This window comes from Equus caballus, chromosome 22 (assembly GCF_041296265.1).
Source record: "Equus caballus isolate H_3958 breed thoroughbred chromosome 22, TB-T2T, whole genome shotgun sequence".
Classification (NCBI taxonomy): domain Eukaryota; kingdom Metazoa; phylum Chordata; class Mammalia; order Perissodactyla; family Equidae; genus Equus; species Equus caballus.
Genome location: NC_091705.1, coordinates 18,058,573 through 18,086,323, shown reverse-complemented (window position 1 = coordinate 18,086,323; position 27,751 = coordinate 18,058,573). Strand labels below are relative to the sequence as shown.

Sequence of the window (27,751 nt, the reverse complement as noted above, 5' to 3'; positions counted from 1 at the left end):
CAGGAACTGGTAGCTTTTAAATCACTTAGTCCAATTCTCTTGGTTACATATGTGATGAAACTAGGGCTCTACCTTAGGCTTTTGAGAGGCTGTTTCAAAAGTTCAAACCCCTAGAGATATATAATACGGTTCTGTTATTCAGGTCAAACTTGGATATATGCTGAGTTTCTGCAGCAGGGTTTCTGTGCTGCAGCACATTTTGAAAACAAAAGATACATGGGAATCAAACTTGATTTTTTTTTCTTACAGTAGAAATAAATGCTGTCATGGGTTGAATTGTGTCTCAAAAAGATGGGTTCAAGTTCTAACCCCCAGTAGCTGTGAACGTGACCTTATTTGGAAATAGGGTCTTTGCAGATGTAATCAAGTTAGGATGAGGTCATACTGGATTTGATGGGCCTCAATCCAATGCCTAGTGTCCTTATAAGAAGAGGAAAATTTGACTTCTGGGTATATATCTGAAGGAAATGAAATCACTCTCGAAGAAATATCTGCACTCCCATGTTCACTGCAGCATTATTTATAATAGCCAAGACATGGCAACAACCCAACTGTCGATGTATGAACGGATAAAGAAAATGTGAGATTTTATATGTGTAATGGAACATTATTCAGCCATAAAAAAAGAAAATCCTGCTATTTGTGACAACATGGATGGACCTTGAGGGCATTACACTTAGTGAAATAAGTCAGACAGAAAAAGACAAATTCTGTATGATCTCACTTATGTGGAATCTAAGAAAAACAAGTCATAAAAACAGAGTAGATTGGTTCCCGGGGGTGGGGGTGGGGGGTGATGGGTGAAGGTGGTCAAAAGTACAAACTTCCAGTTCTAATGATCCCCAGAAACCAGCATGCTGAACTATAGTTAACAATACTGTGTGGGATACTTGAAAGTGGCTAAGAGAGTAGATCTTAAAAAGTTTTCACCACACACAAAAAGTAATCATGTGAGGTGATGGATGTGTTCACTAACCTTATGGTAATCATTTCGCAATATATACATGTATCAAATCATCTCGTACAGCTTAAACTTGTACAATGTTACATGTTAATTATGTCTCAAATCTGGGGGAAAACAATTTTTAAAAATGGGAAATTTGGGCACAGAGACGCAAACAGAGAATGCCATGAGACAACAGAGGCATAGACTGGAGTGATGTATCTGCAAGTCAAGGAACCCCAAGGACTGCCAGCCTCCACCAGAAGCTCGGAGAGGGGCCTGGGAAACTCTCCCTCAGAGTCTCCAGAAGGAACCAACCCTGCTGACACTTGACTGGGGGTTTCTGGTCTGAACTGTAAGAGAATAAATTTCTGCTGTTGTAAGCCATCCAGTTTGTGGTAATTTGGTACAGTAGCCACAGGAAACTCACATAAAGGCTAATGTGGAAAATTGAAATCTAGAAATATGACTGCCATTATAATTTCATAAAATCACTTTTTCCCCTAAGTTGGTATAAACGTGAAAAAGGATGTGGTAAGACATCCCCCACACAGATACAGATCAGAAAGGCATTGTCTGATGCCATTGGGAGCAGAGGAATGCTGTGGCCTGTGACTAGAGTCTTGAGGTTCTCTTTTGCTCATTCTTTCTAAGAAAAAACTTCCTGAAGCTCATGGTTCCTTTGTCCACTTAGTGTTGGATGAAATGCAGTAAACACTGACTTTAAACAGGACAGCTTTTTCCTGTGTTTCACAAATGTTCAAAGACTGGTTTTAAGTATAAAGCTAGAAGCACATTTTATGCCATACCCTGAAATGCAACTAATAAACCCGGACGGCCTCAGGCAACATAACCAGCAGTTCTCCCTCAACCCCAGTTTGCAGACTGACACCACCAGAGTTGATTCCTTGAGTAACACGTGCCTTGGCCAGACCTTGACCATGAGGGGACTTCCTCAAATGACTTGAGGCCGTCGCTTCCAATATGGCAAAAGATTTGTTTTATCCCTTCCTACTTCCACACACAATTCTATTCTGGCCGCTGAGGGGCACTGATTGCTGAAAACCCAAATAAAACAGCACACAAGAATGCCAGGTGGCAGTGGGAGTGGTCTGGTGTGGACCAACCATCAGTTTCTGGAAACAGACTGAAGTAGAAGGAAGGCAAGGCATTGTTCCTTGGGCTGAGAAACAGCGTGGCAAGTTTCGTGTGTGCCCAACGAGTGCTGGCTTCAAGGGAACTGGAGGCGTTGAGAGCTGACGGGGCCGTTGGGACCCTCTGTATCTTCCTCTCTGCACGGAGGCCGCCGCTTCTCAGCTCAAGTTCGATTGCAGGAAGGTTTGGAGCTTCAGCGGGTAGTCAAAGGCTGGGTTTTGGTAGGCCACCAGGTGCGTGTCGTAGCGCTGCCGGCGTGGCGTCCGGCCCCGCCTGCAGAGACATGCGGCCAGCAGCAGGGTGCTGAGGAGCAGCAGGCCACCAGCGGCGCACAGCCCCGCGAAGAGCAGCACGAAGCTGGGCTTGGTGGTGAAGGCGGCGCACGGCCCCCTCCAGCCCGAGGCCCGCGGGAGGCTCAGGCCCGCCCTGTTGGCCGCCAGGACGCACACGCGGTACGTGGTGCCCGGCGAGAGTCCGTACAGAGGGTGCTGCCGGGCCGTGACATAGATGTCCCCCACCACCGACTGGTTCCCCGACGAGCCCTCGGGAGAATAGTGGATCTGGTACCAGCGCACCACCGAGTTGGGAGCGCACCAGCGGACGAGAGCGGACGTGTCGGTGGTCTCCGACACCGCCTGCAGCCTGGGAGGGTCCGGGATGGTGTCTTCCCCGCTGAGCCCGGGGCACCGGCACCGCGAGCGCCTCTGCAGCTCTGCGCACGGGGTCTGCAGGTGCTTGCAGGGCTGGTAATCACAGGGGACATCCTGGGGAGGCGCCCTGACCTCCTCCTTCTCCCTCTCCTCCTCACTGGAGTCATCCAACAGCAAGACTGGAATGCTGTCGTCGGAAGGACTGGCGTGGGGAGCCTGCAGGGTGGCCTGTGTCCTCCGGTCCGTCTGGGGTGTGCTCAATGAGTTCCCGGAGGTGGGGAAGAGACCGAAGCGTTTGCTAGCTGATGCGGTGGAGGCAGCTGAGATACTGGGCTCAGGGACAAGCCAGGCAGCATGTTCTTGGTGCTCTGTCCCAGCTGTGCTTGGGGCCCTGGGGGGAACTCTGGAGTTGCTGAAACCTACTGTAGAGAGGGCAGTGGAGGAGGTGGTCCCCTCCCTGACACTGCTGTGCAGCCATGCAGCTCCAGTGGGGGAATCCACAGGGAGAGAGGGGGGCTTGGTGACACTCTGTTGGCCTCCTGCAGGTTGAGTGGAGGGGGTTGTGCTCCTTGGGGTGGAGGGACCCTGTGTAGCTGGTGCGTGGGTGGAGAGGACAGAGGAGGGTCGGTTGGAATCAAGGAGCGTGGTGCTTTGGTCTGAATGGCACACACTGGGCAGCTGGGAGAGCAAAAGAGGGGCTGAGAAGATGCCGCCGGATCCTGCAGCTGGTGTGCACACCGTGTCTGCTGCCCTAGAGGGAGGCCAACTGGTTAGAAGGTATTTGGCTCAGAGTTGCTTCTGTGCTGGGCTTTGAGTCCTCAGTGCAGACAGCCCTTCTTGCCAAGACTTGTCGACATGTCTGCCAGGTACACATGGTACACACTCTACAAGCACTGTGAAGGGCAGTCCTGATTGTCTAAGCGTAGTCTGCCATTTTATTCTCACTTGTCTGCTTCCTGAACGTGAGTACTAGTAACAGCACTCATCCTAGCTAACATTTACTGAGTGCTTGCCACATGCTAGGGACAGTTGTTAGCACTTTACTGTATCAACTAATTTAATCTTCACTACCTTATGAGGTAGGCACTATTATCCACCCCCAATTTACAGATGAGAAGGTAGAGGCACAGAGAGGTTAAATAACACTGCCAAAATCAACAGTAGCAAGTGGTGTGAAGAGCCTGCCCTGGGGCTGGCCCCATGGCCGAGTGGTTAAGTTTGCACACTCTGCCCCAGCGGCCCAGGGTTTCGCCGGTTCGGATCCTGGGCACGGACAGGGCACTGCTCATCAAGCCACATTGAGGCGGCATCCCACATGCCACAACTAGAAGGACCCACAACTAAAAATACACAACTATGTATCGGGGGGCTTTGGGGAGAAACAGGAAAAATAAAATCTTTAAAAAAAAAAAAAAGAGGCTGCCCTCTCGACCTCTGTATTAATACCAGAGTGAGACCCTTCACTGCAGAGGGTCTGGGTGCTTGCCTTTGGAGGCATCATGAAGGGAGAAGGGGGCAGACTGAGCCCCCCTTCACAGCCAGGCTTGAGTGGGAGGTGAGAAAAGAACCCCCACAGGTTGGGGCCTGTCTCCCTAAGTGTGCTGCAAGGAGGCCAGGTTAGCTGGTGGAGCTGGTTTGAGGGTTTTCAAGACCCAAGGTGTCTCCAGGCCTCATCCTCTCCTGATGGCCAGCCTGGGCGTGGCTCCCCACTGCAAAAACAGCTCTTGCAGCCAACAGCCAATGGGAAGTCTTCATAGGACTTCTCCTGTCCCACAAGAGTTCTGCAAGCCCACTGGTCTTGGACTGAATGACCCAGGAGGCCAGGCTCCGTCATGGGGACTCCCTGGGGCCCAGTGGTTAATTAAGAGCATAGTTTCGGAGAAAGAGAGATCCTGCTTCCTCCACCCAGAGGCTCCTGATTCTAAGCAAGTACCTCTCCTCTTTGGGCCCCAATCTGCTCATCTGTCAAATGGAGCAATGATAACACCGCTTTGGCAGAGACAAGCTAGCTGTTCACTTAAATCATTTCCTTTTCCTACTGGGCACACAGCTAGACTACATTTCCCAGCTTCCCTTGCAGGTAGGCATGGCCTCCTAACTGATGTCTGGCCAATGAAATGTGAGTGGAAGTGATGAGCATTTCCTCCTGCCTGGCCCATTAAGACCACCCATGTCTGCTCCTCCATGCTCTCTGCCCCTCTGGCTGGTTGACATGGAGGCAGAGCCTCCTTCGCCGGGGTCCCCGAGTGTGACTACAAGGAGGAGGAGCCACCCGACTCAACACTGCCAACCTGCCCAGCATGGTTACATGGGCAAGAGAGAAGCTGCGAGAACTTCAGCTCACCCCTCAATCATCTGTTTTGTGAATGTGTTACCTGCTTAAGACAGTCCTCTTTGCATCCATGAGGAGCCAGGACAACTCACAGCTGCAAGTCAGGGGGTTGCCAAAGAGGCTGATGGAGAGGACCTGGGAGGAATGCAGGTTCCAAGGAGGGAAGGAACTCAAGTTGCAGCTGAAATACACAAAAATCAATTAAGTCAGGCTTTTACAATCAGGTCAAAACTCTTCCCAGAGAGTCATGGTGGTGTCATGGGAAAACCATGCCATTGGGGGTTTGATGATATTACTTTGGGCAAACCCTTCATGACCTTGGACTTCATTTTTTTCATCTGTAAAGTGGAGATACCAACCCAAGCCAGTCAATATCATCCCTTGTATCAAATGGGGACAATACTCCCCTGCCTGCTGGTTGTATCAAAAAGAGTCTGTGACGATGAGAGTGTTTATAAATGTAAATCTCTAGACAAAGTGAGATATTATTACACACCAGTCACAAGAAATGGGAGAAATTCTTAATTAATGAGAACACTCTTCAATATACACTATTGCAGTTGAAGGGTAGCTGATGGCACTCAACACCAGTCCTTTGGAAGCTGCCTCACTGAAGTGTATTAGTTAGCTCTTGCTAAGTTTCCCCAAAAGTTAATAGTTTAAAACAACGAATATTTGTTCTTTCTCATGATTCTGTGGATTGGCCCAGTGGTTGTGGGGCCAGCTCAGCTGGGGCCAGATCTAGAATGGCCTCATCTATCTGGAACCTCAACTGTGTTTCCTGGGCCCTCTCTCCATGTGTCTCTGATCACCCAGGAGGCTACCCCAGGCTTGTACACCAGCAAAGGAGGGAAAATTCCGATCCTCAACTGCTTTCAAGTCTCTGCTTATATCACATTTGCTAATGTCCTACTGGCCGAAGCAAGTCACATGGCCAAGCCCAGCTTCAAGGGGTAGAGAATAGACTCCAACTCTTGATGGGAGGAGGTGCAAAGTCACATTGCAAGGGGGTGTGTCTACAGGGATGTGAGGAATTACTGGGGCCATTTTGTGCAGACAGTCTACCACCCCTAGCGATGGCAGGTCCTCTCTTGACTCTCTGCTCTTTCTTCCCTAGAGTGTCACAGAGCATTTGGCCTCGATTCCCTGAGTCTCCCGGCCTCTTTTACACATACTCAGTTAGAATTCAACATGAGCAACAGGAGCTGCTCTTCACCTGCAGGTCTCTCCCGTCCAAAGGCTGGCTTTCCTCCACCTGCCTGGGAACCATCTGCCTTCTCCTACTGTTCTGGGGGAGATGCTCACATGATGGGTGAGGAAGGACCCACCACCCAGATCTGCTCCACCCTTCCTGGCTGGTGGAGACCTGACATTTGTCCCCTCTGGAACACCAGATATATGTGTGTGCCATCTATATTGAAATTTAAGCCATGCCCACATATATGAGTATATATGTGTGCATGTTTGTTTTTAGCAAAGTTCACAGAGCTAGAGTGGAAATCTTAGAATGGGAGTTTACTTACCACATCATGGTGCAAAGGAAATATTTTTCTCATTGCCTGAAAAGAACTCCCATATTTTTGAGCAGGTAACATTGCTGAGCACTTTACATATATTATCTCATTGATATCATTATGACAACTCATATAATATTTTGAGGTAGGTAATATTTTACTCATTCTTCCAGGTAAGGAAAATGAATCCTTTCCTTATCTGGCAACCCTTTCTGCCACCAATGCAACCTTCACGTGATAAAGACAAGCTGTGTTACCATCCACGTGCTGGGGAACAGAGAGGCTGGCTCACATCCTCCTGTGGGTCCACATTTAGGTGTTCTCTGCGTCTGAACTGACAGAGCCCTAGCATGGAAGAAGTTTCCATTTGCTCTCCTCAATACACTCTTTTCTCTTCTTTGTTGGAGTGCAGTCGGAGGGGACTGTGGAGGCGTTTGGCCATGCTGGGTTGGCAGAGCCGTCAGGAAGGCTCCCACCCCTTCTCCTGTGGGTGCTGGCTATGCCAGGGCACCCGAATGTCACCCAGTGTTTATCACAGATAGCCTCCCAGGGGAGGTTGTGGGGGAGCTAAGGAGAGCAAGGGACAGGTTAGGCTGAGGAGGGGGAAAAAGGGTCTAGCAGGGCAGGTGGCATTTAATGAGCTTTGGAGGTCTGAGAGCACCAAGAAAGCAAGTGGCTCCTACTCCGCAGCGGGAGCACGGGTGGGGCGGCGGGGGCCTGGATGAGCCAGCTAAGGAACTAACCCTTCCCCATCAGGCCATGGAAGGCACCAAAAGGTTTTCATTTCGCAGGAGACTCAGACCGCAATTTAGACAGATCTCTTGGCTGAATGTCGTGACTGGATTACCAGGATTCTTAACCTGGCATCCGTGAAGACAGGGCCCGTGAAACTGGATGGAGGGTATTACTTCTTTACTTTCACAAACTTGTAACTGAAATTTACTATTGGCTTCAATAATGAATGAAAGCAACAAACCACAGGTGAATCACCAATAGGAATCACAGATATTTCCATATCACTTTTCAGTAATTTCCTGTCATTTATAATTACTAAAATTATGGAAGTTATTGGTCCTGCTACTGGGTTTTGTTATGTAAGGTGTTAAATAAAGAAGGACAGTACACAGATATACATTCCTAAAACACATATTTAAAAATATGTTGATAACTATAATTGGATTCTTTGTAATCCTATGTACTTTATTTTATGCATATAAGAATATTCTTCTGAATGGACAGCTAATCTTCGACAAAGAAGCAGAGGGCCTACAATGGAGAAAAGAAAGTCTCTTCAACAAATGGTGCTGGGAAAACTGGACAGCCACAGGCAAAAGATTGAAAATTGACCATTCTTTTTCACCACACACCAAAATAAACTCAAAATGGATCAAAGACCTAAAGATTAGGCCTGAAACAATAAGTCTTCTGGAAGAGAATATAGGCAGTACACTCTTTGACATCAGTTTCAAAAGAATCTTTTCGGACACTATAACTCCTCAGTTGAGGGAAACAATAGAAAGAATAAACAAATGGGACTTCATCAGACTAAAGAGCTTCTTTAAGGCAAGGGAAAACAGGATTGAAACAAGAAAACAGCTCACTAATTGGGAAAAAATATTTACAAGCCACTTATCCGACAAAGGGTTAATCTCCATAATATACAAAGAACTCACACGGCTTAACAACAAAAAAACAAACAACCCAATCAAAAAATGGGCAGAGGACATGAACAGACATTTCTCAAAAGAAGATATGAATATGGCCAATAGACACATGAAAAGATGTTCATCATCGCTAATCATCAGGGAAATGCAAATCAAAACTACACTAAGATATCACCTTACACCCGTTAGACTGGCAAAAACATCCAAAACCAAGAGCAACAAATGTTGGAGAGGTTGTGGAGAAAAAGGAACCCTCATACACTGTTGATGGGAATGCAAACTGGTACAGCCACTATGGAAAACAGTATGGAGATTTCTCAAAAAGCTAAAAATAGAAATACCCTGTGACCCAGCCATCCCATTACTGGGTATCTATCCTAAGAACCTGAAATCAGAAATCCCAAGAGTCCCTTGCACCCCTATGTTCATCACAGCATTATTTACAATAGCCAAGACGTGGAACCAACCTACATGCCCAGAAACTGATGATTGGATAAAGAAGATATGGTATATATACACAATGGAATACTACTCAGCCATAAAAAAAGACAAAATTGGCCCATTCACAGCAACGTGGATGGACCTCGAGGGTATTATGTTAAGCGAAATAAGCCAGTCAGACAAAGACGATCTCTATATGACTCCACTCATAGGTGGAAGTTAATATATTGACAAGGAGATCTGATCGGTGGTTACCAGGGAAAAGGGGGGGTGGGGGGAGGGCACAAAGGGGGAAGTGGTGTACCCACAACATGACTAACAAAAATGTACAACTGAAATCTCACAAGGTTGTAATCTATCATAACATTAATAAAAAAAAAAAAAGAATATTCTTCTGAGAAACATCTGTAAGCTTCATCAGACTGCCACAGAAGTCCACGGCACAGAAGAGTTTAAGACCCCCTGTACTAAAGGGTGGGCCCCTGAAGGCAGAGTCGCTGGTTAGAAGGCCCTTGGTAAGTGGGGTAGGAGATGACGAGAACTTGACCTAAAGCTGCCCTGAAGGGTGGATAGGAAAGGGCTGGCATAGGAGCTGTTGAGGATGAAGACCAGGCAGGACCTGGTGACTGGGGAGCCAAACTTAAGAGTCATCTACACCTGCAGCGACTCTTCAATCTGCTCCCATCTGACTCCATTGAGAATGAATGTCACCGACCCCACATTATGCTAAATCTTATGGTTACTCCTCTGTCCTCAGCTGACTGGCCCTCCCAATGGCATTCAGTTCTGCCAACCACTCCCTCCTTCCTGAAACACTTTCTTCTCTTGGCCTCCAGGGCATCTCATCCTCCTGGGTTTTCTCCTATCTCACCCGTCGTACCTTGTTCCTCTCTTTTCCTGGTTCTTCCTCTTCCTGATTTTAAAGGCTGGGGTTCTTTAAGGCTCATTCCTGGGCCCTCTTTTCTCTAAATCCTTCCCTGGTGATCTCATTAACTTGTATGACTTCAAATTTCATATTTCTACTTCCAAATTTATATCTCTGGCTCAGACTCCTCATTAGAGCTTAGACTGATGCAGTATTGTTTAAGGTTATCAGATGTGGAACCAAACTACCTGGGCTCAAGTCTTGATTCCACCACTTTATATTTATGTGAGTTGGGGCAAGTTACTTAATGCCTCTGTGACTCAGTTTCCTCATCTGTGAAATGGGGGTAATGACCAAATCCTCCCCCACCAGGTTCGTATTATTGTTATTACTGGGCATTTGCACTAGATGTCTCACAGGCCTTTCAGCATCCAGCAGACAGTTAGATACATGAGCCTGGAGCTCATCGGAAGGCCTGGGCTGGAGATACCTGACTGAGCATCTTCAGTGCAGAAATGGTGGAGGAAGCGTCAGACATGGCTGTGAGGACAGTGCTGGAGTAAGCAGTTAGGGTGAGAAATGACATGCAAAAAAGTTAGAAGTGGAAATAGTCAAGGACCTTAAGAAGGCCTATCCAGGAAGGCTGGAGAAGCCCCATGGCAGCAACCTGAGGCCAGGGGACAGAGAGGGTGAATAACGAGGGAAGAATCAACAGGGGGCTCAATGGACAGAGAAGCATCCACTGGACTTAGCAGCTGAAGTGCCACTGGTTCCATTCGATCATGGAGCTGAAGCAGGTGGTCAGATTGCAGTGAACAAGAAGTGCAGGGGTGAGAGGAAGTGGTCACCACTATGAGCCAGGGATGTCTGCTTTTCTCAGGGTCTGGGTTGCCTTTCTCTGCTGGCATTCACCTGGTGAGTCTGAAGATATGGATCAACTATATTCTTCTTCCAGTCTGATCATTAACCCCACGTGTCTTATAACACAGTACGTGGTGTGTGCCTCTGTCACTGATCACAATGTATTGTGATGACTGGTGGATGTCTGCTGCCTACACTGAACTGTGAGCTCCCTGAAAGCAGGGGCCATGCTGTTATCACCACCACTGCCATCATCACCATCAACATCATTGTTGTTACTAGTATCTCTACCACTATCCCCATCAGCATCATCACTGTCATCACCTGATGCTTCCTCCACCATCTCTGTGCTGAGGATGCTAAGTTAGGTATCCCCAGCCCAGGCCTTCCGATGAGCTCCAGGCTCAGGTATCTATCTGTCTGCTGGATGCTGAGAGACCTATGATACATCTAGTGCAAATGCCCAGTAATAACAATAATACGAACCTCTTGTTTTGTGCCAGGCATTGTTCTAGGCACATATCCAAGCATTTCCTCTCACAACAATCCAGTGGGGGATGATTTGGTCATTATCTCCATTTCACAGATGAGGAGACTGAGTCACAGAGGTGTCAAGTAACTTACCCCAACTCACACAGCTAGTAAGTGGTGGAGTCAGGACTTGAGCCCAGGCAGTTTGGCTCCACATCGGATAGCTTATACACAACGCTGCATCAGTCTGAAGCTCCAAGGAGGAGTCTGAGCCGGAGATGATATCACTCTCATCAACATCATCACCATCACCATCATCATCACCATCACCTCATCACAACCACCATTATCTTCACTAATGTTACAGAACACACATCACGTGCCAGGCACCACGTGCCACAGCTATGTGCTCTGCATGTTCTGTCTTCTTTTTCTTCATGACAAGTCCCAAAGTGAAGTCCTCTGGTTGTGTGGAGCCAGCAGATCAAAGAGAGAAGTGGCTACGTTGACAGTGATGGTGGGGCAAAGGTGCCTGCTTCCCAGGGCCCAGAGGTGGGCCCCCAGGAAAGGAGGTGTCCTGGGATCATCTTCAAAGGGACATTGCCTTTCCAGTTGAAGTCAGGATAGTGGTCGCTCTTGGGAAGGAGAGGGGGTGTAGTGACACTCTGGACATTCACTGGGCCAGAAGGCACCAACCCCGGATCCCAACTGCAAGCAGGACCCTTATACCCATCCACCTTTCCTCCTAGAGCCGCTCAAACCCTGGAAGGGACCGACTCGCATAAACACCTGGGGAAGCAGGTGAATCCAGAAATCGAGAAGAACCTGATGCCTCATCCCCTCTTTCCACTGCAGGTTTCCCAGCTTGGACTTAAAGGAAACTTCACATGCATGAGAGTTTGGAATTTTAATATTACTCCAGACTGGACTGAACTGCATGGTTTTAGGCTTGGTGGACTATCTGGGACCTGCCTAAGATATTACCCAAAGGATGAAGAAGCATAAAACCCCAGAAAGGATTTGAAGGAGCAGTAGGAGGAGAATTAAGGTCTGGTTTGTTCTACAAAATGGTTATACCCACTCAACAAACAGTGTAACGGGCGAAAGTCAGCCATGTGATTCAGAAACACTTACTTCTGGAGTAGAAGGACCTGTAGGTGAGGAGTATCTTGAAAGATGTGTGTATGGACAGAGGTAAGAGCTGGGGAATCTTGACAATCCAGCTGCTGCAGGTCCGGGGTCATCTTGAAAATGTCTCCCTCCAGGCTCGTCAGCTGGGGCATCTTCCTCAGGTAAAGTGACGTGAGCTTCGGCAGGTCTCGGATCCACCCTGAGTGCACTGAAACACAGAGGGGAAACTGCCCACTACCCAGGAAGGCACAAACCCAGCAGGCTGGCACGGCATTGAGGAAACAAAGAGAGTGACCAGGTGAGTCGTGAAGGTCATTGCTGAGCTTGGGCACAGTTGGCAGCTTTGGGAATCTCAGAAGCATGGGCCATTTCCGCCAGAAGGGCCCTCGGGGATGACCAGTCCTTCCTTCCTTCCTTCTAGCTGGAGATGGCTGAGGCCAGAGAGGAGAATGATTGGCCATTGGCCTAAGGCCACACAGCTGGGAAAGGTCAGAGACAGGACTTGAACGCAGGACTGTCTCCAGGTCTCCTGCTGCCCCAATCTCTTGTTTAGCTTCACACAGAAATGCCCTAGACTTCAGTCAGAGGGCTACCGGGAGTGGGGAAATTTTTGAGAAAGGTCAGTAAGGAGAAGAGGAGCAGGGCTGGAGAAGGCCCAGAAACTTAGTTCTGTGGCTCTCCTGATAAATGGAGGACATGCCCCTTGCCCTCTGTTTCCTCTTCTGGCTCTACATTCTCTTTGTGGTGGAACAGGTGATTCCAGACACGCGAAGTGTTTTTGAAAAATAATAAAACCAGCCTTGTGAATCAGAGTCAGAACACGCCAAGCACAGGAAGACTGGTATTCTCACCTCCCTCCTGTGTCTTGAACGATTCAACATTCACAGAAACAATTTTAGCCAACCGAGTAGAAAAATCACTGAATTCCTCCTCAGATGAGGCCCTCGCATCAATTGCTTCATGTTAACTGCATGTTTACTGCTAAATTCATCCATTAACTAGCCCCAGAGCGATTCTTCCCCATTCTACAAGCCTTTCCCAGCTCTGCTGGGTAGCCGTCGAACAGAGGAGCTGAAGATTTGGGCTCTGGACCCAGAAAGCCTGGCTTTGGATTTGGAGGCACCACTTCATGAGCTCTGAGACCTAGGCCAGACATTCACCTTTCCGGGCCTTGGTTCCCTTATACGCAAAACGGAGATGATCATTCCTACCCCTTAGGACGCAAGGAGTTAATCCCTGCCTGGCGCTTCCAACAGGGTCGGCTTGGCTCAGGAAATCCAGGTGGGGTTACCTTGGAGCGGTACAGTCCCTCGAGGAAGTTCACAGCCCTGCCCCGGGAGCGCATGCCCACCCGGCTCTGAAGCCCCGGGACGCCCGGACTCACCCCGCGGCAGGAACGTGCCGCTGAGGTCCAGGACCTCGAGCGCGGCCAGGGGCGCGCCGCCCGCTCCGGCGAAGGCGGCGTCGGTGATGCCCGCCTGGGGGCCGCGGCCCAGCGCGGTGCAGGAGAGGTTGAGGAGGCGCAGCGCGGGGAAGCAGGAGAAGGCCCCGGGCTGCAGCGCCTGCAGGGGGTTGCCGGCGAGCGCCAGCGCGCGGAGGCTGGGCAGCGCGGGCCCGCCGCACGGCGGCAGAGCGGCCAGCCGGTTGTAGCTGAGGTCCAGTGTGCGCAACCCCGCCGGCCAGCCGGGGCCCCAGCGCAGCGCGGCGATGCGGTTGTGGCGCAGCGTCAGCTCCTCCAGCTGCGGCAGGTGGCCGAGCTCCGGAGCGCTCAGGGCGCCCAGCAGGTTGTGGCTGCCATCGAGGCGGCGCAGCGCGCGCGGCAGGCAGCCGGGGAGGCGCTCCAGGCTGCGGTTCACGAGGGTCAAAGTTGTGGCCCCTGCGAGGGGGAGCCCCTCGCAGGGCGAGGCCGTGCCGTTGCTGGCCCCGCTCTCCCAGGGACCCTGCTGTGTGAGTCGGAAAAGAGGGGTCCTTTCTTGGGGAGGCCCTGCTGGGCTCAGGCACAGCACCGTGGGCAGCAGCAGCAGCAGGGCCCACATGGCGCGTGGCTGGGGAGAGAACAGCGGGACAGCCCATTAAATCCAGCGGAAACCCCAAGGAAGGAGCCGATGGACCCCCCTACTCCCGGGCTCTGAGGAGGCGCACAGGCCCTGAACGTTTCCTGAATGGCGGGGGACATTCCCCAGTGTCATTGGGTGTGCAGTGACTTTGCCTCTGCCTGCTTTCCCCTACGTACATCATCTCCCCCACGTACACTGTGGCTCACCTTGCCTTTCCTTCTCCCAGCGATGCCCTTCTCTCTAATTCTGTGGATGCTAACCCACAGGTGACCTCTTGCGGAAGACCTCCCTCGTCTGTTCCGTGGGGGCCTGAGCCGTCCAGTAACTCCCTCTGTCTACTTGTCCCCATCCCATGAGCGTCTGGAGGTAAGGGAATGTACCCTTCATCGCTGTGAACTCTCCCCAGGCGCGCAGACGCTGCTGCATAGACGTCTGTTAATAATGAGCCGCTGAGGGACCTCAGTCTGGAAGAGGCTCTGCTGGGATATAAACATGGGACCTCAGGAAGATTTTGTCCATCCCAATAAAACTCAGTTTCCCCGGTTTTTCCCCTTAGAACTGCCCAGCCGCAGTTGAGTCGGGTTGGCATGTGACCTGGTTTGCAGGTCACATTTGAAAATAAGTTCTGGAGTCTCTTTCTTGGGAGGACACTCAGGGTTGCCTTCTGGAAGAAAGGAGTCCCCAGACAGCTGTGAGGCTTGGGAACTTGGAGTCAAGCATTTCCTGGTCCCAAGAAAAGCTAGGGCTCCTGAGGTCAGCCCTGCCCAGAAGGGATGGCTGAGGGCTTCTGGGTGTGGAGATTCTGGAGTACCCAGGATTGCACAGGGCAACTGGGAGATCAGGTTGGGGTAGATCAAGCAGCTCTGGGCTGGTTTGGGACCAACAAAACTATTTTTGACCAGGTCTGGCCTTGAGGTCACTGCTTGACATCCCCCCCATTTCTGCAGCTGTGTATTCTTGCCCTGGCTGTCTCTGCTGACCATTAGGTCTCTGAACAATCACCCAGCTTCCCTGGGAAGGACCTCCCTCTTGATGGTTGGGGGTCAAAGCAGTGAGAGAGATTCTGGAAACTAAGGCCCGGAGTCCGTTTGTCCTGCAGTATCTCATACTCACCCGGAAGATGTCCTTTTGGAGCGTGGCACCCCTGGATGACCCTTTGCAGTCTCCAATCTTGTCTTATAGATTCCAGGAGCCAGTGACTTAGACAGCAACTCAACTCTGAATTCCAGAGGGAATTCTGTTTCCCAGATGCCGCTGCCCTGGCCTGGCCGAGCCCCCACCCACTGAGAGAGCCTGAGATCCCCCAGCCTCTGGGGCCCCTCCTTGCCTACTGAGCCGTGTGGTCTTTAACGGGCACCCTCACTGCCTGGCTTCTCCTCCCACTCTGGGCCTGCGCCTGCCCCTTTCTGGGCCTGGCCCCTCCTCCCAGCCCTCCCGCAGCTTCACTGGCCTTTCACCACCTTTCCAGGCCTGAGGAATGGAGGGAGTCAGCTCTCCAGGGCCCAGGTGAGTGCTGAGGGCGAGTGGGCAATGTGAAGCAGAGGTGGCACCAGCCCTTCCCAGGAATCTGATCCTCCTGCCGGTGGCTCCCATTTCCTGGGACAGTTAGAGGCTGACTGGTGAACGAGCATGAGGAGGAAGGTGCCCCAGTTCGTAGGAAGGCATACATCAAAAAGTGGCAGGAGAGAGGATCCTCAGAGGAGTCTAGGGTTGGGGGCAGGCTCAAACCGGATCCAGGAGTCCCCAGGAAGAGTTGGTTTGGTTTCTCTTGGACCCAGTTTGGTGACAGCGTGGATGTTTGTCTCTCATAAGGAGTGGGAATAAATAAAGAGGGCAAATATACAGAAAGAACATTCCTGCCCCATGGCTGGGGTGATTGATCCCCATTACTGAGAGCCCCAGGTCTGCCTGAAGCCAAGGGGATGCTGACTGTGCTTTGTTTAGAGCACACATCACCTTTCTCCCCCAGAGTTCCAAGACTGGTCATGGCAGTCTGAGGGCCTTTGATCTCTACACAAACACCCCCCCCCCCCCCCACTCCACCCAGGCCAGGGGTTAACCATTCCTAGTGTTGTGTACACAGACCCTGAGACCAGAACCTCATGGATCCTTCCTCCTGTCAGTCCTTATCTGAGCAGCCCTGAGGAACTCCAGGACCCCTCAGAACTAACATGTTGGGTTAATTAGATAATTGCAAGTCCCTGGGGATCTCATTTGAGGCCTCCTCTGCTCAAAGCCTCAAAAATATCCTTCCAGCCTAAGTGCCAGCCCAGGGCCTTGCTGCACAAAAGCGTCCCTTCATGGGCTCCAGGTAGGGGCAGAGGTCTCATCTGGGCAGCCCTGTCTGGGGCAGTGCAGTCACTACCCAGGGATCCTGAGGCCCAGGCCCCAGAGGTAGAAACACTGTACTGTGGACAACACGGGAAGCTAAGGGGGAGGGAGAAGTCGGGGGAAAGGTAAGGAGGTGAGAGGACCAGCATGAGGGCCAGTGGGTGGCCTCAGGTTAGGCCCTTACCTCTGCCTTGGCTTGGTTCACCGGGCACAGATTGTGTATCAGCTCCTCTCAGAGTAAACCAGCCGGTACACCCTAGAGGCGATGGACCACCCGAGGCCAGCAGGGCTTTGGGGAGTTCAGGCAGGGCTGCCCAGATGAGAGGGAACCACATCCACTTTTGAACAGAGGCCCTGGGGAGGAAGGAAGTTGGCCCCCATGGAAGTCTATAGAAGAGGACCCTAGGGAGCCATATTGGGGTGCTCATCTGTACACCAGTGGGGCAAGAAGTCTGGAGAGGCCCTGGCTGAGGAGCCCCCCTGAGGCCATCTCCCTGCACTTTCCCAGAGCCTCAGGCCCTCTGAGTCAACTGCTTGTCCCTGCTGCTTGCTGCCTAGCTCATCAGTGGAGGCCAGAGCCTGGCCTGGGCAGGCTGCCCCGAGGTCTGAGCTCCGCCCTCTGCTCTGTTGCTCTGGTCATACTGAACCCAAGCAGACACACCCTTGGCGGGCTGCCCAGTGGGGCTTTTGAGCTGGGGAGTCTGGTGGCAGCCCCTACATGGCAGAGTTTGCTGACTGGTCTCCCCTAGATGGCAGGTTTGCGTTGCCCCAGTGGGTGCAAACTGCTTGTCCCCTGCTTTTTTTTTTTTTTTTAAGGGAGTTTAATCTTTTTTATTTGTCTGAATTGATTTTTTTTATTGAGTTATTGATAGGTTACAATCTTGTGAAATTTCAATTTTACATTAATGTTTGTCAGTCATGTTGTAGGTGCACCACTTCACCCTTTGTGCCCACCCCCTACCCCACCTTTCCCCTGGTATCCACTAAACTGTTCTTAGTCCCCTGCTTTTTTAAGGTGAGCAATTATAATCAGCGTCTAATGCCGTATTCATTATCACATTGAATGCTCACCAGGTACTATTATTCCCATGCTGTAGATAAGGAAACTGTGGCTCACAGAGGCTGACTAGGGCCTGGAGCACACAGCTAGTTTTAGTCTATCTGGCTTAACCACTGCATCAAATTGCCTTCCATGAGCCTCAGCATTTGACACTGTAATATTCCCTGTAAGCCAAGAGAACCTTTTCTAAATGTTTAGACAGACCCAAATCGTGTGAGAAGCCTGGGAAATTTCCTTTCGTAGTTGAGCAGCTCATTCTCCAAAGAAACAGAGCCGACTTCTTAGGCCCCTGTGGGCCCAGGACTGAGGCAGACACCTGGGCAGGGCCACCAGGCACCTCTCAAATGGCCCTGGCCATCTTCTCCAGCCCCTTCTCCTCTTCCAGCACCTCTGGGAGATCAAGAAAAGATGACTAAAGTATTTGTTCCCTCCAGACAAGGATGCTAAGGTCCCACAGCAAAGTCCTGGAGCCAACAAGTATGTGTCCTTCAAATGGCACAGCATGCCAAATGCCGTGCCGTGTCCTGCCCTCCATCACTTTATCCAGCAGGCTCCCCCTGCCTGGGTGCTCTCCCCTTGACTACTTTCTCTTTTTTTCAGCTCACTCTTCCCTACCTACTGTAGGTTCCCTCAAAAATGTCCCCTGAAATAAGGACTTGGACACAGGTAGTTTATTTGGGAGGTGATCTCAAGCAACACAGAGAGGGAGTAAGGAAGTGAGGCAGAAAAGGGAAGGCTCTGCAGGGATGTTCATGAGCAGGTCACTCAATCCTGCTGAGACCCTCTGAGAGACCGTGCAGAGCGTGCCTCAGGATCGCTTCATCAGGTGGCGAGGAAGTGGGGGTATTGACCCACCACCTACTGCTTCTTGTTGGCTCAAGGGTTTTCCCTGTGGCTTTAACTCCCTGGAATGTCTGGCTTGCCCTGAGCACAGATTGAGCAACTCCAGGGAGAGCTAAGGGGATGTGGGTGGGCACTGACAGCATCTGCTATAGCACCCTTCAAGATTTCACCCAAGTGGGTCCTCCCTTGGTGTTCTCTTTCAGAATTGATGTGACTTCTCCCTACCTCATGACTAGGCTTCCTGAGAACTGGGCCACGTAGTTCTTCTTGGTAGCCCAGGTGCCCAGCATGGAGTCTGAGACTCAGGAGAAATGTTCACCAAATGAATGGGAAGAGTATGTGGTGAGTCACGATGTCCTTCATAGTGCCTGGGAGTGGATGGGGCAGGACTCACTCAAAACAGTAAACGTTAAATTCAAGTGCCTGAGATTTGCAGTCTAGGTCTGCCAACATGCCAGCCTTGAGAAGAGCTCAGGTGAGGGTTGAGATAGGGCATGGTGGGTGGAGGTGAGGGTGGAAGGAAAGAATTGAGTCACAAAGAAGTTTCCAATCCAGATTCCCAACACAGTCCTGGATCCTTGGGGGAAAGGTCTCTTGGAGAAGATCACATTGTCGAGTGTTACTAAACTCATAGCCTATGGGAGGAAAAAAAGTCAGTAGTTATACACTTGGCCACACTTCCTTTTTGGATTTAGGTCAAAATCGGTGTCATGGATCCTTGGCCTTAGAAATAACTTTAGAACTTGTCTGGTTCCACACCTCCCTTTCCATTTTAGAGGGAGAAAACTGAGCCCCAGGGAGGGAAATTGGCTTGTCTGAGGTCACATAGGTGAGTCGCAACATTCCAGGGAGAAGGAAGGGCGATGTAATTCTTACTATTCTATTCTGGGCTCTGGGCTCATTTGCACAGTCGACCAGATTCCACTTGCCGTGACATTAGCAATGTGAGCCTTTTCCCACAGGTATGGCTAAGGAAACACACTTGGTGAGTGTCAACTCACTGAGAAGTTTCTAGGGGTTCTGACCACCTGCTCTCTCCATCCCATCCTCAGAACTCTTACAGGTTGCCCCAGAGACCCAGAGTTGTTGTTTTCCAAGAGGGTCATCCTGTCCAGCTCTGTTCACAGCTCCGGAAGCCTGGGGTGGGGTGAGGTGTGGGGGCGGGAGTGGGCATAGAGGACAGGTGACTGCTCAGCCCTGCCCTCCAGACACCAGCTGGCTCTGCTGCGTGTTCTTCCCCCGAATGCTGGAGTCGGAATGTACAAGCTTAAAGGCTGCATTCTTCTCTGACACCAGAGATAAGCTGGAGGGATGGGAGGGTGATTGCGGGGGAGACGGTACCAGCTTGTCAAGTCTCCGGGCAGCCAGCTCTCACAGAATGGTATGCAGAAAAGAGGCTTTCCAGTGCTGAGGACCAAGATATCTTAGTGGGCTCCACTGACGTGGTCGACCTGCCTATGAGGAAATGGTCTTGAGGAGGGAATAAAATAGCAATGGGTTGAGACTTGTGTTTATTTCCTATTGAGGCATCACTCAATAGCAGTAAGATTTCAGCATGAGGATTTGTAGAATGCTTAGAATTTTAAAAAATACTGTTTGAGGTCCTATTAAAATCTGTAATGGAAGAGAAAAAGATTCAAACTGCAATGAGAGGTCAGACTCTAATCTGTCGCTTTATTTTGCACGTAGGTATAGGAAGTGGGACAAGATAGTATATAGGCTGTTTTTATAAACTACATGCTGGAATTTACCACAGCCAGAGGCAGCACATGAAATAAAAAGGCCCGAAACCGGGACACAGGATACTGGGTTCCTGTCCTAACACTGCTGCTATTTTGTTGGGTACAATGTCTATGTTCTTAAGCTTCTGTATGTTTCATATTTTCCGTCTGTAAAGTCAATGAATTGGTTCAGGCTTAGCAATTCAGCACACATATCCTGAGAACATGCCAGCACGTGCCCCAGGTGCTCAGCATATAAAATGGGGACCTGGAGATGAACAAGGCCTGGACGCTGCCCTCAAGTAGTTCCCAGTCTGGAAAAGGGGAAAGGCAGACAACGATCACGAACAGTGTGAAGGCACTATCACGTCACCAAGGCCTGACCTGTGAGCTCTGGGAGCCCAGGGAATGTATCCAGCTTGTTCACCGCCCTGTATCCCAGTGTCGGGCAGTACCGGCATACGGTATGTGCTTACGAAATATTTGCTGAATGAATGAGTGCTCATTAACTGTAGCCTCCTTTTTTGTTTCTGATTAGTTGTATTTCCTTATTTGGGATCTTCCACAGAAAAGCAGTCAGGGTTTGCCTGTATATTTATTTAGGTTTTTAATATGTTAAAGAAACTCTTCCAAAAGCAAAAGTGTTGGAGTTGCATAAACAAGGCAATGCTTTGGAATCTCATAGAGCTTGAATGTTATTTAGTCCCCATTGCTACAGCAACTTGCGCACACAATGTGGATATTCAAAAAAATTTTGTTAGGTAAAGAAATGCATACTATCCAACAAGCATATGAGCATATGCTTAACATCATTGCTCACATGAAAATGCAGATTTAAACCACAAGGACATGCTACTAACCATCCACCAGAATGGCCAAAATTAGAAAGACTGACAGTACCAACTTTGGGAAGGATGTTGAGCATCTAGAACTCTCATACACTGTTGCCTGGGAATGTCCAGTGGTACAACTACCTTGGAAAACAGACAATATTGATGAATGCTAAGCATACATCTACCTAATGACTTAGCAATTGCACTCCTGGGTTTATACTCAAGAGAAATGAGTACATGTATCCACCAAAAGAATGTTTAATAGCAACTTTATTTATAAAAGCGCCAAACTGGAAACAACCCATAAATTATAAATAGGAAAATGGATACATAAGTCATGGTATAATTATACAATAGGCTACTACACAGCCACGGAAAAGAATGAACTATGACCCACTCAATAACACAGATGAATCTCACAGGTGTTATGTTGAACAACAGAAACTAAGCACAAGTGTACATACTGTATGGTTCCATTTCTATGAAGTTCAAGCACAGGCAAAACTAATCAGTGGTCAGAATACTGGTTACCTCTGAAGAGCATCCCAGGTAGAGGGCCCAGTATGTGCAAAGGAATGGAGGTATAACAAGGCATGGTGTGTTGAGGGAATGGGCAGCTCAGAACGGCAGGATAACAGGGGCCATAGAGGAAGAGTGTAAGGAGAAGAGATTGGAAATGTTATGTGGGTCATTTTGTGAAAGGCCCTGTGGTAGTCATTAGTGATATCTGCCACATATTTCAGGTTCTCTCCTTTCTGGCCACTTGGCAAGATTGTTCTTCCTGGTCCTTTGCAGTTGAGTAGGGCCATGTTTCTATGTTTTGTTCTGGCTGATGAGTTGTAACAGGAAGTGATGTGTGTCACTTCCAGACAATGCATTTAATTGCTAGTGTGAGACCCTCCACTGCTCTTTCTTCTCCTCTGGCAATTGACACTGTTTGGGATGGTGGCTACTCCATCATCCTGGGTCCCTAGGAAGACCAGAGCTCCCCTGAGGCTGAACACATGGATATACAGTGTGAGAAATAAATCTTGTGGTTTTAGGTTGCTTGTTACTGCAGCATAGCCTTATCTATTTGTATTGATACAGGTCTTGATTATGGTGTGAAGTTCATTTGTTCATTCACTCATTCACACATTCATTTATTCATTCAACACATTGAAAGTCTGCTTTGTATTGCTTCTGTGCTAAATGTTGGAGCAGATACAGTCCCTCCTCTCAAAGAGCTTTCATTCTGTTGAGGAATACAGACAATAAGCAGATAAATGAATATAATTAGAGATTGCATTAAGAGTTTTAAAGGAAATAAACAGGTTGATGTAACAGAAAGGAATTGGAGAGGAGAGTGGACGTGGTCATGGAGAAGGGTTGCTTTATTCGAACTGAGACCTGAGGATGAGATGGCGCTGTCATGCAAAGGGCCAAGGGAATCATGTTCCAGAGAACAGCATGTGCAATGATTTGGAGGAAGGCAAGAGCCTGCTGTGTTTGAGTCACAGAAAGCAGATCTTTGTGGCTGGAGGATACTGGATGAGGAGAGAGGTAGGCAGCGACGCTATCATGTGAGTAAGTTGTACATGCCCTGCTTTACGTGTTAAAAGGTCACTTTTGTTGCTATGTCAATTGTTGCTATGTCAAGCAAAGCTAGAGGGTTACATCAGGAGGGTGTTGAAAGTGTCCAAGGGGAAGATGATGATGTTGGCTTCAGAGTGATGACAATGTAAGTGGAGACAAGTATACACATTCGAAATATGTTTTGAAAATAGAATCCACAGGATTTGTTAATGGGTTGGAGGTATGGTAGGCTGAATAATGGCCCCCAAAGATATCCATGGCTTAATCCCTGAAACCTGTAAATGTTACTTTACATAGCAAAAGAAATTTTGCATATGTGATTAAGGTAAAGATCTTGAGATGGGGAGATTATCCTGGATTATCCTGACGGGCCCTGAATGTAATCACAAGTATCTTGTAAAATGGAGGCAGAGGGAGATTTCACTAGAGAGAAGAAGGCAGTGTGGAGACTCCTGGGTTAAAGACAGAGGAAGGGGCCACGGAATGCAAGGAATGCAGTTTTAGGAGCTGGAAAAGGCAAGGAAGTGGACTGTCCCCTAAACCCTCTGGAGGGAGTGTGGCCCTGCTGACACTTTGACTTTGGCTCAGTGAGACTGGTCTCAGAATCCTCACCTCAGGAACTCTAAGAGAATAAATGTGTATGTTATTGTTGTATTTTTATTGTGGTAAAACATCCATAACATAATATTTATCATTTTAACCATTTGTTAAGTGTACTATTCAGTGGCATTAAATACATTCACAATGTTGTGTAACAGTCACCACTATCTATGCCTAAAACATTGTCATCATCTGCAACACAAGCTCTGTACCCATTCAGTAATCACCCCCTCCTTACTCCCCCGACTCCTGGTAACTTCTCTTCTCCTTTCTGTCTCTGAATTTGTCTCTTCTAGGTGCTTCCTATCAGTGGAATCACACAAGATTTATCCTTCTGTGTCTGGCTTATTTCACGAAGCATAATGCTTTCAAGGTCCATCATGTTGTAGTACATTTCAAAATTTCCTTCTTGGGGCCGGCCTGGTGGCACAGCGGTTAAGTGCACACGTTCTACTTCGGCGGCCCAGGGTTCGCCAGCTGGGATCCTGGGTGCAGACATGGCACCACTTGGCACGCCATGCTGTGGTAGGCATCCCACATACAAAGTAGAGGAAGATGGGCATGGATGTTAGCTCAAGGCCAGTCTTCCTCAGTGAAAAGAGGAGGATTGGCAGCAGTTAGCTCAGGGCTAATCTTCCTCAAAAAGAAAAAAAAAGGAAAAGAAAATTTCATTCCTTTTTAGGGCTGAATAATAGTGTGTGTTGTCTTAAGCCACCAGTGTGTGGTAATTTGCTACAGTAGCGCGGGAAATAATGCATAAGAGATGAGGAAGAAAAAAGTATCAGGCATGATCCCTAGGCTTTTGGGCCAGAGGACTGGATGGATTGAGATGCCATTGACTAAGGTAGAGAAGTCAAGAGAACAACAGATTTGGGGCAGGAAAAATCACAGGCTCTCTTTTGGCCATATTAAGTTTGAGATGTCTGTTAGACCTCCAAAGGAGATGTTGAGGAGATAATTGGACATCCCTTTGGAATTCTGGGAAGAGGTCAGAGCTGAAGAGTTACATTTGGGGGGCATCACCATACAGATGATGCTTAAAGCCAATAGACTGGTTGAGGCCACCTAGGGAAAGTGTGTAGAGAGAGAAGAGAAGGAGACTGAGCCAAAATTAGAAGGTGGAGCAGAGGAGGAGGAATCAGCCTGGCCAGCTGAGAAGGAGTAGCCAGGAGATGGGAGAAAACTTGGGAAAGTTTGGCAGCTTGAAAGTTTAGACCTGTTTTTTATTGAGGAGGCCAAGCAAGTTTCGAGAGACTGAGTAAGGGAGGACATTTATGACCTGGACAAGAGCAGAGTTTAGTGGTGGGTAGGGACAGAAACCAGAGAGGAGCGAGTTAAGGACATGAAAAAGTATTCACCTTCTTAATTCTTTGGAGAAGTTTTGCTGTGAGAAGGAGCAGAAAAATGGGTACTGTAGAGTTTAAAACCTTTTTTTTTAAGGAAGATTAGCCCTAAGCTAACATCTGCCACCAGTTCTCCTCTTTTTGCTGAGGCAGATTGACCATGAGCTAACGTCCATGCCCATCTTTCTCTGCTTTATATCTGGGACGCCTGCCACAGCGTGGGTTGGCAAGCGGTACCTAGGTCAGCACCTGGGACCCGAACCAGGAAACCTGGGGCTACCAAAGCAGAATGCGTGAACTTAACCACTACGCCACTGGGCTGGGCCCTCAAAACATTTTTAAGGTGGGAGTGTTGTTGTAGTTATCTATGGCTGTCTAATAAGAACCCAAAAACTTAGTGGCTTAAAGCAACAGTCATTATATTCTATTCCATGACTTTGTGGGTCAGAATTTTGTCAGAGCTCGGCTAGATGATTATTTTGCTCCACACAGCATTGACTGGGGTCATTGGTAGTATTCAGCTGTTGAATGGGCGGGTTTTGAGGGTTCAAGCTGGCTTCACTCATAGGTCTGGCATCTTGGTGGGGATGACTAGAAGTCTGGGCACTGCTGGGACTGTCAACTGGAGTGCCTAGTTGGGACCTCTCTAACATGGTGGCCTCAGGGTAATTGAAGTTCTAGTATGATAGCCTCAGGGCTCCAAGAAAGGGTGTCCCATGAACAGGACAGAAGCTGCTTGGCCTTTCATCACCTGCGTTTAAGAAGTCACATAGTCTCTGTTCTGCTATACTCCATTGGTCAATCCAGCCACAAGCCCACCCAGGTTTAAGGGTATGGGACAGAGACCCCACCTCTTGATGGGAACAGTCAAAGAATTTGCAGCCGTGTTTTAAAACCCCTATAGATAGAGAACATGTTTGCAAACTGGACGGGAATGCACCAGGAGATGTGAAAGATGCAGAAGAGAGAAGAGGAAACTGCAGGAATAAAGTCTTTCGGAGGTCACAAGGGGGACAATACTCAGAAGGCTGGAGATTGGGCACTTTTCTCACTGGGGCAGAAAGGAAGAAAGACAACGTGAGGACAGATGCAGAGAGAAAAGAGGAGGCTGTTCCCATCTGATGAGGTCACTCTGCTCCACAGCGTACAGGTGAGCTCATCAGCTGAGGGCGGGTGTCGGGGAGGGTGGAGAGGAAACGAAGGTCCAAAATAGTAATTTCAGAGAGTTCAAACAGTAGGTAGTTTTTTAGAAGCAGATTTTAACAGTGATGGCTTTCTGTCATTACTGAAAATAATATAGGTTGTAAGTACATGACTGTTTATCCTCAATAATATGTTAACAAAATCACTTGATTACTGATTATTAATTATGCCAAGTATTTATGGAACCTATGAGAGATATTCCAAATTCTAGGAAGTTGCCAGCCAATTCTTGTTCATGATGCTCCTTTTAGACGGGAGGCATGGACTATTATTTCCATTTATTGCTGGAAGAACTAGGATTAATTTCGTAAGTCAGTCTGAGAAAGAACCTAAGATTAGAACTCTGAGATCATTCCTCTTTTTGGGAGTACTGAGAACATGGAAAATATCTGCTTGATTTACTTGACAGGGTATTTGGGTACCAACTCCTGAGAGTGATCAAAAAACATTATCTGGCAAGAGTTGGTCTTGAGCAATGTTTCTTATAGGTGATGTCCTTTTGCAAATGATGCTTCCTGTGTTGAAATATATCTGTAATTCTTGTTCTGGAATTGCTTTCAGAAGGAGTTTATGATTCATACACACATCCCCCCAATCACCAGGGTTACTTTTACGTATTAAATCATTCACCAAAATATTTCACAATGTCAATCTTATCACGATCTCAAAACTCACCTTATTTAGTCTCGGGTATTTCAAAAACTTGAATCCCCATGAAAGTAATGAAGATTCATCAACAGTAAGGATATCCCAAATAAGTGAATCAGGCTTTGCTGAGAATTTCCAAAGGGGAGTTCTCAGGATGCCTTGAGCAGCACCATTGCAAAGGTCCACACATACTTCACAGAATGACCTCATGTCAGGAGTGACTGAGATCTTAGAGTTACCCAAATCAAACTTATTGTCTATGCCCACTGACCTCCCCTCCGGCTGGTATCTTTTATATTTATTTACCAATTGGGTTTCTACTCACATAACTAGCCAAACTAGAAATTGTAAGTCAAGCTTGACCCTCTGCTCCATTACTGTACAAATTCACTTGTTTACTGTTCATAGTCAGTTAGGAATATATTTAGCTGCAAGTTACAGAAAACCCACCTAATAGTGGCTTAAACACATTTATTGATTTTTGAACATAACAAAAAGTCCAGAATTAGGCAGCTATTTGTGTCCCTTCAGCTGCTCCATAATAACACAGACTTCTTCTGTTTTTAGGCTCTACCATCTGTAGTGTATTCCCTTTATTCTCATGCTTATTACCTTTTGATTGCAAGATGGTTGCTGTACCTCCAGTCATCACATCCACATTCAAGGCAGGAAGAATAGGGAAGAGTGAAGCTGAAGCCAACTGCATCATCTTTTTATCAGGATAGAAAAAGCTTTCCCAGAAATCTCCCAGCATACTTTTCCTTAGGCCTCATTGGTCACAATGGGCCACATGACCATGCCTACCTGCAAAGAAAACTAGGAAGCTGGGGAAAGGATAATCATGATTGGTATAAACCAATAAATATCATCACTGGGGTTGGACACATTGACTCAGCCCAAAGCAAGTTCTGTTAGCAAGGAAGAAGGGAAAATGGTTTTGGCAGGTAAATAATAGTGTTGGCCACAATCTCAAAGTCTGCTGATTTTAGTTCTGAGACAGCTCTCAACTCTCCCTACCTCTCTTTCCACTGGCTCAGCTCCAGTCCTCGGTGTCTTTTAACTCAACTGTCACAGCAGCCTCTGATCTGACCCTCCAACTTCCCGTGTGGCCCCCCTCCATCCATCTTCCATCAGCTGCCAGACTTATGTTTCTAAAATGCAAGTCTGATCATGGCACCTCATGGATAAGAACATTCACTGGCTGTCTCCCTACTAATGGCCCCTCTGCCAAGCTTGACCTAATTCCTGTCCTTCTCCCCACTTGGCAAACTCTTACTCATCCTTCAAGGCCAAGTCTAAATGTCCTCTCCTCTGGGAAATCCTTCCTACTTTGCTCCTGATTTTAACAAAACTAATTACTCCTTGCTTTTTGTTCTCATTTGTCTCTTTAACATGTCAGGAATAATACCTGTTATACAGCGTTACAGAGTTATTTGCCCAGATGTCTGTCTCTTGCTAGATTATGAACTCTGTTCATTGTATTATCCTTAGAAGCTAGCATTAGTGCCTA

General features: G+C 48.4%; 1 protein-coding gene and 1 long non-coding RNA gene across 3 annotated transcripts in view; one reads left to right on the top strand and one right to left on the bottom strand.

The window, feature by feature from the left end:
• Positions 1–507: 507 nt before the first annotated feature.
• On the bottom strand, positions 508–15,413 carry LRRN4 (leucine rich repeat neuronal 4). The gene is made up of 5 exons (XM_001915932.6): positions 15,198–15,413; positions 13,412–14,072; positions 12,031–12,235; positions 5,124–5,261; positions 508–3,499 (listed from the first exon to the last, which is right to left on the bottom strand). Exons 2-5 carry the CDS (start codon positions 14,061–14,063, stop codon positions 2,257–2,259), a joined length of 2,238 nt encoding a protein of 745 aa, XP_001915967.3. The 5' UTR covers positions 14,064–14,072; positions 15,198–15,413; the 3' UTR covers positions 508–2,256.
• The window catches only part of LOC138920158 (uncharacterized), a 30,058-nt gene continuing 14,499 nt past the window's right edge, over positions 12,193–27,751 (top strand). The window contains exons 1-5 of one of the 2 annotated variants that reach the window (XR_011430879.1): positions 12,193–12,325; positions 14,351–14,450; positions 15,267–15,590; positions 18,522–18,660; positions 25,295–25,540. This is a non-coding gene — a long non-coding RNA (uncharacterized lncRNA). Of the gene's footprint in view, positions 12,326–14,350; positions 14,451–15,266; positions 15,591–18,521; positions 18,661–23,343; positions 25,541–27,751 lie in introns of both variants that reach the window. The other variant, XR_011430878.1, reaches the window with a different exon arrangement.

What these genes read in the sequence shown, in the direction of transcription:
- LRRN4 (XM_001915932.6), bottom strand. Translation starts at nt 14,063, where the DNA reads ATGTGGGCCCTGCTGCTGCTGCTGCCCACGGTGCTGTGCCTGAGCCCA. An exon ending in CAGGTCCTTCTACTCCAGAA is followed by an intron (nt 5,262 to 12,030) that starts GTAAGTGTTTCT and finishes TGTGTATTTCAG; the next exon opens with CTGCAACTTGAGTTCCTTCC. An exon ending in AAGAGGACTGTCTTAAGCAG is followed by an intron (nt 3,500 to 5,123) that starts GTAACACATTCA and finishes GCCTCCCTCTAG; the next exon opens with GGCAGCAGACACGGTGTGCA.